The sequence below is a fragment of the Mastacembelus armatus genome, chromosome 5, assembly GCF_900324485.2.
Source record: "Mastacembelus armatus chromosome 5, fMasArm1.2, whole genome shotgun sequence".
In the NCBI taxonomy this organism is placed as follows: domain Eukaryota; kingdom Metazoa; phylum Chordata; class Actinopteri; order Synbranchiformes; family Mastacembelidae; genus Mastacembelus; species Mastacembelus armatus.
This window is the reverse complement of record NC_046637.1, coordinates 416354-429290: the sequence shown is the minus strand read 5'-3', so window position 1 is coordinate 429290 and position 12937 is coordinate 416354. Positions and strand designations below refer to the sequence as shown.

Sequence of the window (12937 nt, the reverse complement as noted above, 5' to 3'; positions counted from 1 at the left end):
CTTCACGGTTCTGTTTTAAATTAGTGAAATATTTTTCCTATTTACATTTCAGTCTTGTATCACAGCATCTTAACAATGATAAATGAAATATCGTTTGCTTCATTAAAACTGCAGATTCCTGCTGTTTGAAGGGAGATGCTGGATGCAGCATGTCCAGGTTTGGGACTATGACCTGGCTCCTTTTCCCTCTTTATTTCACTTGATTTTGTCTGGGGGTGTCAGACTTTAAACGCCTGCCCCACACAACTGGATTAGAGAGCTGACTCAACTGAAGAGTGTTACTATGCTGAGAAGACATGGCTCAGAGTGAAACCATCAGTGTGTCAGTCATTATCATTGTTGTTGTGTCCTGATGAAGAGCATGAAAAGCCTCTTGGCAGGTGAGAGGAGGGAGAGGAGGCTGTGAAAGACAAGTCAGAGGGAGACGCAGATTAATGGCGGCTTTAAAGTGTGACTGCTGCATTGATAGCTGAGCAGCAGAGACCAGAGGAAACCCCTCCTGCTTCTCTGCACAGCCTTCTTCATTATGCATGTTCTGCAATTAGCAGGCGTCTGTGAGGAAACGTATGGTTCTGATTAGTTTTTGCAATTACGGGGTCAGAGTGGCAGCTTCTCTCTGTCTGCAGACGCACACGTGACTTAATAACTGAAGCTACTCGTCAGCTGCTGTCTGCTGCTGGACAGTGTGTAACTGCTTTCATTACTTCCCCCTCTTCTCTTCATTAGTGTGAAACCACAGAGGGACAGATTTACTGCAGCGTTTCAGCCCCAAACACACAGTCTCTATTTATCAGACGGACTCCTTGGCTTCAGGCTCGGCTCTTTTTATTGCATATACGCCTGTAAGTGCAGCTTTGTGCAAGACGTAAATAAAAACCAAATGAAACCATTTGCGAACCTTGGGAAACCCGCATTTGAGTGTTAATAGTCAACATTAGACATATCAACTGCCGGAACTGAGAAATGTTGTTCTGGACCAAACTATAACTTGGGACCTGTTTTCCCAGGGTTTCATTAAGTGAAACCAGAGAAAGGGAGTGTTCTCTGTCGGGGTTCCTGGGCCCATGCCCTGATGTCCACTACTGTTAATGCAGCCTCGTCTCTCTCGTACAGACGTTTCTCTGCATTATCACCCAATCATGAGACTGACCTGAGCAGACTTCACCTAATTAGCTGCCAGGTGGTGGTTTGGATTTAGCAACGGTCTGTGTGCTGTTAATAAATCAATGTGACGAAAATCGGGCAATAACAAAAACTACAGTCTGCAACAACACTGTTCTGTCTCCATGCACTTGACGTGGGACTGCGTTCACCTGAGAACACCTGCGCCGGCTGCTCTCCACAGGGTGGGATGGTGACGAACTGATGACTCACAGCTACTGAAGTATTTTCTTTATTTACTCCCCCTACGCTGAACAAAGATAAGGACTTTCAGATCTTTTTTTGAAGGACAGAACCCGCTGTGAGCCGACGTGAGGCTTTGAACTTGTGTGAAATGTGGATGCATTACAGCAAAGTCCCGGTGGCATCAACGGAGCTCTTGGAGCTTGATAACTGGCAGCCTGCAGGGAAATGAGCAAACACTTACTGGTTTGTATCCCCTCTCTGAGTAAACAGCATTCACTGCAATGGAAGAAGAATAAACTCCTGAGCTGATGAAGCTGTGAGGAGGCAGGTTAGTGCGACGGCAGCTCAGAAGACTTCCTGGGTTTTTTCTCAGGGACCACGTGGCCTGAGCAGCTGAAAGCGTTTTCAGTGTCGGACAGTCGGCCTGTGCTTGTGCACTTGACTCTGCAGATATTTGTCATTTCCAGAAATACTCCACATTAGAACGGATGTTTTTCCTGCAGCACACCTCGCGCCCTCCCACACATGTGTGAATGGCTTTGTTTATCATCTCTGATGTGAAAACAGCCCAATTTTCACCACATAAATCCTCTCTCCTAATTGGCTGCTGTTATGTTTGGTAAAAAAATTCAAAACGGCCCATTTTTATTAAACTTATGGTAATCATTTCCTTCAACAGCATGTGACCGTGAACATCTCAGGCTTTGGTGCCGTCCCAGTGGTAATTTCCTGGCGTAGCATGTCACAATAGCCTGACATGCTGCAGCTCGCACTGACCCAATCCCTGACCCAGAAAATGTCAGACAGGAACTGCAAAACCAAACTTCAGAGAGCTGCAGTCACTAACCTTCATTTTCTCCTCTGTGGTCCGACACAGATCTGGCTTTGCTCATTACTGCCTCTGAACATGTGCTGAGTTTCTGTTTAGGTCTGGGCTGCCAGCTGCAATGACCACCTCAGTCTTTACAGCTGTATTTGACAAGATGAAGATGCTGTCACGGATTCACTCAGTTATGCTGTGGGCCATGATTTGTGTTTTTTTTAGCCCACATATCTGCACATGTTTAGTCAGCGTATCACTACAGCAGCAGAACTGTGGTCAGTCCATGGACGCACAGACAAATGTCACTGTGGCACTGGAGGAAACTGAAAAACAGCAGGATCCTCAGGCGGGTTCTGCAGTTAAACTTCGTATTTTCTGTGATTTGTGGACGTTTATTTGTAAAGGACATTAGAAATAATGGTTTCCTTGAAAAGCACAAGTCACATTTAATCTGAAAGATACATTTCACCATGTCTGTGGGCGCACATTTCCCTGAGTAATGACTCCGAGGATGACTGTGCATTTTCAGGCTAATCTGCCCAATGATCTGTCTCAGCCAGTGTGAGTGTTGGCTCAGATCAGCAGTGGAGGCAACACCTCACTTCCTGTTGTTCCCAGAACACCTGTATGCACCTGTCCCTTTAGCTTTTGCTCTGAACCCTCACGGTCTGAAAAGCTCCTCTACAGAGTGTTTTCATATTTGAAGTCAGGGCTGAAGCTCCCTGCTGTTGGTGTTTTAGGACACACGTGTTTTGAATAACGATGGATGGACTGGTCAAGTGCTGCTAAATAGGACATTGTTCCAGTTGAGGTTACAAACGGATTTATTTCTCTAAAACGTTTGAACAGCATGTTGCATCAGGCCGAACCAGCGTATAATAATAACTTTAGTTCCTTTTCAGAGTCAAATGAATCCAACAAAATACAGTCTGGTCATGCAGTATCTACAGTAACTTTATCAATGCAGGCCAGTATTTGTACACTTTGCACTTTGGTAGTACTTATTGAATACAGGACTTTTACTTGGAACAGAGGATTTTTCCTCTAGTATTTCTGTTGTTAGTGCAGTAAAGGATCTCAGAACTTCTGCCACTGCTGCACAACATCATCCCACTTCTTTGCTCCTGGCAACACGAGTCAGTGGACCATTGGACTTCCAACGTAGTCGGACCGTGTTAGACAAATCCCCACTAACCCCAGTATGACCCATCTCATGAAGCAGGATGGGGGTGGGTTCTAATTACTGCAAAGCACAGAAGCTCACAGCAAAATTGTGGTGATGCTGCCACAGGTGTGAGGCCTTGTACAGTCAGTGTGTGCTCTGGGTTGATCCACAGCTGGTTTTCTGCTGCTTCTCCTCAGGACCTGTGACTTAGACCATGTGCTCCATGAAGGAGGCTAAGCCCCAGTGTCCAGGTTATATCCAGGTGTGGTTATTGTTCAATCCCCACTTTTTCAAACGTTTGCTGCTGCAGCTCTAATGCTCCTTTACAAAGAGCAGTTACAATGATGTTTCTAATTAAGTTTCCTTTAAGCTGCGAGCTGTTTCCACAGGAACAGTCCGCCCCTCAGTCAGACACAGTTTAACGTCTCTTCATTTGTTCTGCGTCGACAGAATAATCTGGTTCCACGGGCGATGGAGCGTAAATGCATGGAGATCGTACTGAGGCGCACCAAGCCTTCAGCACCGTGGCTCCAATAATAACGAGACAGTTTAGGTTATGAAACAAAGGATCAAAGAAACAATGGCGGTCGGTCTCACAGTGAAATACCACAGAGAGGTACCTGGTGAAATACCTGTTCAGGTGCTGGGTTTTATTGAGGCAAGGATCCGCCCCGGCCACTAGGGGTCACCAAACAAACCTCACTGTGGGTTGTATGCTGCTTTCACAGATGACCTGTGGGCTCGTGTTTTGGTGGATCTGTCGTTGAAATGACACTATCGACGTTGGCAGCAATGATAACAGGAACATCATAGAAACATAAATCCTCTTATTAAAACTGGCCTGTCAGGTTTGGGTGTTAGGTGTTGGGTGGTTCTGAAAACATGTGTGTCTAAGAGGCACCGCTCTTTGTTACACTCTGTGCTGTGCAGGGGAAACTCTGAGGAGGACATGAGCTCTGTCCTGTCAGAGACGCCTCAGATCGAATATCCGGCCCTGGCAGGATGAGGCCGACATCTTCAGGCTCCAGCAGCTCAGTGTCTTTCCCTGCAGAGTCGGCCCGTCTCACAGCCAGATCACATCACTGAATGAATTATGAATTAGTCTTTCACTGTAATGGAGTCTTCAACTTTTATATTCTTGTCATCTATTCTATTTTCTCCTGCACTTTCATGTCTGCCTTTAACCCCCATCAGCACCACCTCCCTGACTGACCCTCCCCTGACGTCTCCCACTCCGTGCACAGAAACTTATAGAGGTCACAATCCTAATTTTAGCCCGTCAGAAATTATTAAAATTTATGCATCAGTGACATCATCACTGGGTGCCAAGGACATCTCCCAGTATCAGTGATGGAGAGAGGAGCCCTGTCATCCTGAAGACAATACTTATAGCAGAGCAGTCGGATGATTAAGTGCACTTCTTAAGATAAAGGACTCCTCTTCTTATTACTCAATTTCCTGCACCGCTGTGAGGATCTGGGTGATAGAGTGGAGGAGACAAAGCTGTCAAAAAAGAACTACATGAATTCTGATTGCTAAAGGGTTTTTTTTTAATTACCATCCATTTTAATTATAGTTTGATAAAGGTAAAAAAAAAATCAAGATAAAAAAGAAAGGAATCTGAGTGGCCTTGTTTTTGTTGTTTTTGTTTTTTGTCCAGTTCTGGAGCTTCTGCTTCCAAAAAATCCACAGATCTTAACCCATAAATCATCAGTACTGTACAAACACACGATTCAGGAAAATTAGAGTCGTCTGTTTTCACGTTCCTGCCTTTGACCAGCCCCGTGTGATGATTCAAACATATATTTTTGTTATGACGCTAAATTAGAAAGGACAAGTCTCAAGTTAACCAATTCTTTTATTTACGCAGGATTTCAATGCTATTGAGAATCTGTCATCACAGCAAGTTGAACATTTTATCAACATTTATGTTGATGATGATGATGGTGATGATGGTTCTTTCCAACATTTCTTTAAATGGTTAAAACAGGATGATTACAAAAACCAGTTGAAATGAAAGTAATTGAAAGAATCATTATTTCTCCCAGTCACCGGTTTTGCCAACAAAAACACAAGTGTCAGTTGTATAAACCTCATCCCCTTTATTTAATTCTTGCACGTAGACAGAGCTTAGTGAGCCGGAGTCAAATTCCTTGTTTCATTCCAATTCAATTCCACAGACTTGGCCAATAAAGATGATTCTGAATGTGGTTGTGATTCCACATTAACTCAGGGCACATCTGGCTGCAGCTGGGCCTATTAATGTGTGATAGTTACTGATATTGGTTAGTGTGGTGAAATAAAAGCCTTATATTTTGTTTTGCCTTTGACCTGTTTCTTGTTTATTTTCATAGTGAGAGATAATCTCTTAATGTGATTAGAAACCTACACACCACCTTCCACATCTCCAAGCTCTTTATGGTTTCTGCAGAGGTTATATGTTCACAGCTATTTCTGCTCACTTTCTATTCATCTCGTTGCAATTGTTGTTTTTTGCCAAGAATTTTATTTCCATATGGAAGGCTTTGCTGGTGTGTTGGCATGTGTTTTGGCAGTAATGCACAAAGCATCATTTTGAGCTGCATTAACTGGCTCAGGGTGTCAGCGTAGAGAAGGTGCCAACACATTTTGGAAATGATAATTGTTTTGTTGCCGAGAAGTCCGACCACTGTCTTTTATCTCGGATGTTACTCTGTGTTGTTTGCTGTGGAGCCAGATGTGTCACATTGACGACGTTTGTGGGTGGTGACGTGTTTCCTGGGTCAGTCAATTCACTTCCTGTTGTTAGCATGTTGTGCTGTGTGTTTCTGTACAGCTTCTTTACAGGTTAGCTCCAGGCTGACTCACCTAAAAACTAACTAGACTCTCTAACAGCTCATAACTCGTCACATACTAGTCAAGTCTTTTTTGTTAATTTATTCAAGAAAATGATTCCATCTTTATTTCCATCTATGCCATGTGCCAACACAGTGGAGGGCAGCTGCCTCAATCCCACTCCCTACCAAATTGATCATGTTGTTGACAGCGCTGTAGCCTCACTGCATGAAACGCTTGATACTGTGACCCCTCTGAAAAAGAAGTTAGTGAATCAGAGAAGACTAGCCTAGAAGACTAGAAGACTGGTATAATTTACACATTCGTACCTTAAAGCAGCATCACGAAGGCTGGAAAGGAAGTGGCGTTCCACAAACTTAAAGGAAATTTTTCTAGCCTGGAAAAACAGTCTACTAACATATAAAAAAGCTCTCCGTAAAGCCAGAACTGCATACTATTCATCACTAATAGAGGAAAATAAGAACAATCCCAGGTTTCTTTTCAGCACTGTAGCCAGGCTGACAAAAAGTCACAGCTCTGTTGAGCCCAGTGTTCCCTTAGCTCTCAGCAGTGATGAATTTATGAGTTTCTTTACAAATAAAATCACAACTATTAGAGATAAAATTCAGCAGATGCTTCCTATAACTGCAATAAATGAATCTTCTACTACAGTAGCTCTTGAATCATCTGTAGGACCTCAGTTATGTTTAGACTGCTTCTCTCCTATAGATCTCTCTGAACTTATATCAGTAGTTGCTTCATCTAAATCATCAACGTGTCTCTTGGACCCCATCCCGACTAGACTGCTTAAAGGCACCCTGCCATTAATGAACTCATCTTTATTAGACTTGGTAAATTTATCTCTAGTATCAGGCTACGTACCACAGGCCTTTAAGACTGCAGTAATCAAACCCTTACTCAAAAAGCCTAGTCTTGATCCAGGAGTCTTGGCTAATTATAGACCAATATAATATGATCTCCTCACGTACCAATCCCTTCATGATCCAGCTCCTTCATACCTTAAAGACCTCATAGTACCATATTATCCCAATAGACCACTTCGCTCTCAGAGTGCAGGTCTACTTGTGGTTCCCAGAGTTTCCAAAAGCAGAATGGGAGGCAGAGCCTTTAGTTATCAAGCTCCTCTCCTGTGGAACCAGCTCCCAGCCTGGGTTCAGGAGGCAGACACTCTCTGCACTTTTAAGGCTAGACTTAAAACCTTCCTCTTTGACAAAGCATATAGTTAGGGCTGGCTTCAGGCAACCCTGAACCATCCCTTAGTTATGCTGCTATAGGCCTAGACTGCCCCAGGACTCTCCACTCTCACCAGGTGCTGCTCATAAGGGATTTGTTGGGTTGTTGTGTTTTGTGTAAAGTGCCTTGAGATGATTGAATTGTGATTTGGTGCTATAGAAATAAATTGAACTGAAATGAAAGTTATGAGCGCCCGTTAGGTCTGTTCCACAAAATGAGCAGATAAACATGAGGAAACACGTCTTGCTTGTTAGGACTGTTCAGATCTGCTGTGTGAACCCCTGTGAACAAACCAGAACAAACCACCTTTGTTTTCCTCGTCTTTCAGGGTTCGACGCCTACTTCACCTCACGCACTCTGGAGAACAACCGGAGGAACGTGTGGTTTGCCGAGTACTGGGAGGAGAACTTCAACTGCAAACTGATGAGCTCGTCCAAGAAAGATGAGAGCAGCAGGAAGTGCACAGGTACGCTGTGTGTGTGATTAATGACTGAGGTGTGAATCTGTTCACAAGCTAAACCTCCTGATAGTGAGGGCAGATGTTTTGAAAGGACAAATACATGTTTCCCGAAAGCAGGTTGGAAACACTTAATGGCTCAGAATGAAGCCAAAGCAGAAATGTGCTGTTTGTTTCATGGATTATTCTCCGATGCATTTTAAAAACATAATGTTTAACAGATCGAGCTGCATTTGAATTTATTCTTTGGCGTCATTTCAGTGTAGAGCCTGTTTCATCTGATGATGCCACTGTTGCCTCCCAGAGCTGCTGCTCCCCTCGTAGATCTTCTTTTTATAGATGCTCCATAGTTCTCAGCAGGGTTGAGGTCGGGCGGGGATGGTTTATGCCCCGAAGAGTCTGCGGTGTTTTGTGGAGCATGAGATGCTCAGTGCACTGTCCTGTGCGAGTCTCTTTTTATACAAAGGTCTGGAGCTGCTCCAGCCCACATCATCGCTGCACCTCCTCCTTGCTGTTCTAGTCTTGTAGTGTCTCTGGACCATCCGGTGTAGCATCATCTGTGGCTGCAGCTTTGAAAACCAGTCTTCATATGTTTCTGAGCCTGAGAAGACTGAACTGCAGGTTCTTTAGATTCCAGAAACATCGGCAGCCTCTTTCAGGCTGTAATACTATGAATTTGTCTGCTGTAACGTGTACTGCAGATCACTTTCACATCCTGTCACAGCCCAATAATCTCCTCACTTTGTCACTATGCCACAGTTTACATCTTTAGACAGATGTTTACACTCCCCATGTTGCATTGTGTCCCTAATAATTTGGAGCAACAGAATCAAAAGTGCAAGATGCAAATGGCCCAGATCTGATCTGACCAGTGGGGGCCCCTCACAGAGCGGGAAACATCAACATGGAGGAGGGGGGGCAGTGGAGAGACCAGGATGCTTCACATTGGTTGGACATTTATGGAGAAGCTTCTGATGGAGCCAAACTGGAAGGAACATATGGGAACCCAGCAGCTTTGGAGGAAACTGAGCACAGATGATGTTGTTGTTCTTCACATGTCAGTTCAGTCTGTGCATGGTGGCAATTTAGGAGCTCAGGGGGTTCACACCGGAGCCTGATGTGTAAAAACTGTTTCAGTCCTCAGCAGCCCTGGTCTAGAAGAAGAATCGCTGAGAGAAAGAGGAGATTCCATGTGTGATGAATGACTTTGCACAGGATCATTTTTCTCTGTGGAAACTGCCTTTGCAATTGCAAACACAAATCCATGAGCCTCTGTTGTCTGCCATCAATAATCTATACTAATTAGTCATCTTGTATGATAGTGTGAGCAGAACCTGAGCACTAATGAACCTGTTCTATTAAGAGTATTGATTGAAGCTACAGAAGAACTTACCCTGTCTTCTTTAGATTTGCCTCATTGGATTTCTGTTTCCTTCCCCCTCCTTTATTATTTCCCGCTCTCGGTCCAATTAACATCAGTGTTAATGTCAGTCTCAGTCCGTTATCCGATTCACATGAAACGTCTCCATGCCTTTTCCCATCAACCTTCAGTTTGTTCCTCTGCCTTTGCCCGACGTCCCTCCTCACATCAGAATGTGAAGCACAGACACCCTGGATGGTCTGTGCCCTCCAGAAACCCTTCACTTGCAGATGAACACACCTTCTGTGCCACTCGGGGATGATTGACTGCCTGTGTTTCCTCACAGCAGCAGGCATGCAGACACACACCAGCAGACAGCTTTATTCTGTGAGCACACACTGATGACTCAGTCACTGTTGCATGAACGGAAAATGTTCTCTGAGGAGCTCAGGCTTTCTTTGTTAAATCAACTCAGTGGAATCATCATCATTTTCCCTGCTTGGAAGGAAATTAGTCACATAATAGACCCCCGTAATATTTGTAACTCCACTTCATGCTCATCTTTATAGGCTTGAGTGTCAGGGCCCAGTTGTGCTGGTTGCAGGTAGCGGTGTTGACCCGTATGGGTACAACGTCCATTCACACAGCAGGACTGTGACGTGTCTTCAGGTCATGCTGGTTATTACCAGTAATTCAAACATCCACAATAGATGAACAGATAAACCCTGAAAATCCCACCCTTTAAAAAAGAAAAGGAAAAAATGAACAAAACCATAAAATCCAGCTCTGGTCCGTCCATGTTTCTCTGGGCTTCAGTGTAATTTTATATCGGATTGTGAAGCGGTGCCAACAGGCTGAACACAAGCCAGAGGTCAGTCGACAGATGAAATGCTAAATCGTTGTTGTTTTAAACTCCACCTCTTTACACACGTCCCCGTCACATCTGCTGCAGTTATCGACCTAACTTCGGCCCCCAGCTCGACCTAACTTCGACCCACAGCTCGACCTAACTTCGGCCCCCAGCTCGACCTACCTTCGGCCCCCAGCTCGACCTAACTTCGACCCACAGCTCGACCTAACTTCGGCCCCCAGCTCGACCTAACTTCGGCCCCCAGCTCGACCTAACTTCGGCCCCCAGCTCGACCTAACTTCGACCCACAGCTCGACCTAACTTCGACCCACAGCTCGACCTAACTTCGGCCCCCAGCTCGACCTAACTTCGACCCACAGCTCGACCTAACTTCGGCCCCCAGCTCGACCTAACTTCGGCCCACAGCTCGACCTAACTTCGGCCCCCAGCTCGACCTAACTTCGGCCCACAGCTCACGCCGCTGTGTGCGACTGTGGCGGCTCGTTATGGGCAGAGACCGATCACTGTGCTGGTGTTTGTCACGGACATGAATGAATCAGTGGGAGCGGCTCAGGCTCAGCGCTGAGTAAGAAGCTTCACATCTCGGCCCTCATCGGGGCTGTGTGCAGACCATAATGAATCAGCACGTCTGGGGATTATTTGATCCGACTGCCCCGGCACAGCGAGGACTTTTGCACATATGTACGAGGAGTTTGTATGTTCTGCCTGTTTGGGTGGGACCTGTCAGCCCGTCCTGGGGGAAATAAGATGCAGCAGACCCGTGTAGGAAAAGATAATTGGCTCTATCGTCTGTTCCAACATTTAGTGCCAGTCAAAAGTTGGTCGCACCTCAGTTTCCCAGCTGTTCTAAAATGTCTGTAGTTAAGTAATGCTTAAGGCTGTAGGAGCACAGTCTTTCCCAACTCTGTCATTACACACACAGTGTGTTGGAATGATGAAATATGAAAGGCACAAACTTCAGAGTTTGTATGTGTCCTACAGGCCCTGAAGTCTCATTAGTCTGGTTCGGAATAAGTTGATCCGTAGATAGACAGGGGCATGTATGGATGGATGATTGTATAGTTATGTCTATAATAAACATCAAAGTGCTGCTAATCCTTTGTAACATCAGGACCAAAGGGCCAAATACTGACAGGAACCGCTGAGAACCCAAGTAACAGAACATCAGCAGCAGAAAGTCCTTAAGCTACAGCACAGAGGTGGAAATAGTTGGAAGTTCAATATTCAGATAATTTATTTTCTTCCTACTGCACAACCACTTTTTTAATTATACAATATGAGCCAGTGAGCTGCAGCATTTTCTTACTGACTAATTGGGGAACCTCCAGTTCTTAAAGAAAAATCACTTGTTTCCTGCTGCACTTCAGCACAAACACAGCGTCATTTTAACTCACTTTAGAAGTTTTATTCTTGCTTCTATTATTGGAGTTTTGTGTTGTTTGGATATTTCCATGAAGAAACATTACACGCGTGTACACTTGCAGGAGTAAAGTTGATCCCTCACAGTCTAAGCAAAGAATGAAATAAATCCAAATGATCCAACTGTAGAGGTGTTTGTGACTCCGGGCCGAGCTGGAACAACCTCTGCAACTCCGAACTGGATGAGCAGACGGATCTGGACCACCCTGAAAGCTGCACATGCTTCTTCAGGCACAGTAGGAAATAAACACGACACGGCCAACAATGCAGTTTTATGTATCCTCATGATGGCGAGGCAGCGGCCGCATGCACAACAGCGTCACACCCTTAATCTCCGTGAAGAACATCCCTCAGCTGTTACTGCCGTAATAAAGCTGCCACATGCTGCAGCATTAGGAGGCTGCTTTGGTTTGTTTACAGGACGTTTACTTCACCAGCAGCCATTAGTCACACTGAGCGCTTTTATGTTGCTTGATTGCACTGGTGCTATCCATTTGAAAAGTAATTATATTGGCCCATATGATGGTATTTTTACTATATAGTTTTTTTTATTACATCAGCCGTCAGCTGTCGGGGATTAAGAGTTCAGATGTAAAAATTCCAAGTTTAGGATTTATTGTTTTTGAGTCCAGTAATCCAGGACTTTGGGATGTGGTACTGGAACATGTTCTGCTCAGCTTCACTATCGATAAACAGAAAAGCATCCATCCATCCATCACCTGCTGGAGCCTATCCCAGCTCTCTCTGGGTGAAAGGCAGGGGTCCACCCTGGACAGGTCCCCAGTCCATCACAGGGCCACATAGAGACCAACAACCTCACACACTCACACTCACTCCTATGGGCAATTTAGAGTCACCAATCAACCTGACATACATGTTTTTGGACTGTGGGAGGAAACCAGAGTACCTGGAGAAAACCCACACAAGCACAGGGAGAACATGCAGACTCCACACAGAAAGGCCCCTGATGGGTTTCAAACCAGGAACCTTCTTGATGCGAGGCAACAGTGCTAACCACTAAGCATCCAGATAAACAATAACTAATAAACCAATGGATCCAGATCCATACCGACCCTGATGGCTGCAGTACAAAATATACTTTTATACTTTTATTGATATCATATCAGTAGTTTCATCCTCTGATCCTGAGCAAATCATTTCACTTCTCTCTCCACCAACTGTGATTTGGTACTTCAGGGAAAATGCTGTGGACATCAGAGATGAGCATCTGTTAAGAATAATAAATGGCTGCTTTCATTTAATCTAATTGTAAACACAGCTGTTAAAGTGGATAGTTCAACATCTGGAATAAATAAAATCAAATGTGATATTTCCCTGAATAGAACATGGATCAAACATGCCTTGGACAACTATAGCAGTAAACTTTAACATACATTAATGCAGCAGGAATATTAGAGTACTGGAAA

The 12937-nt window shown here is 44.6% G+C and overlaps 1 protein-coding gene across 1 annotated transcript in view; it reads left to right on the top strand.

The window, feature by feature from the left end:
• grm7 (glutamate metabotropic receptor 7) overlaps positions 1–12937 on the top strand; it is a 164148-nt gene that overhangs the window by 97852 nt on the left and 53359 nt on the right. Inside the window, exon 5 of the mRNA XM_026306234.1 lies at positions 7732–7869. Coding sequence (XP_026162019.1) covers positions 7732–7869 — 138 coding nt within the window. The remainder of the gene's footprint in view (positions 1–7731; positions 7870–12937) is intronic.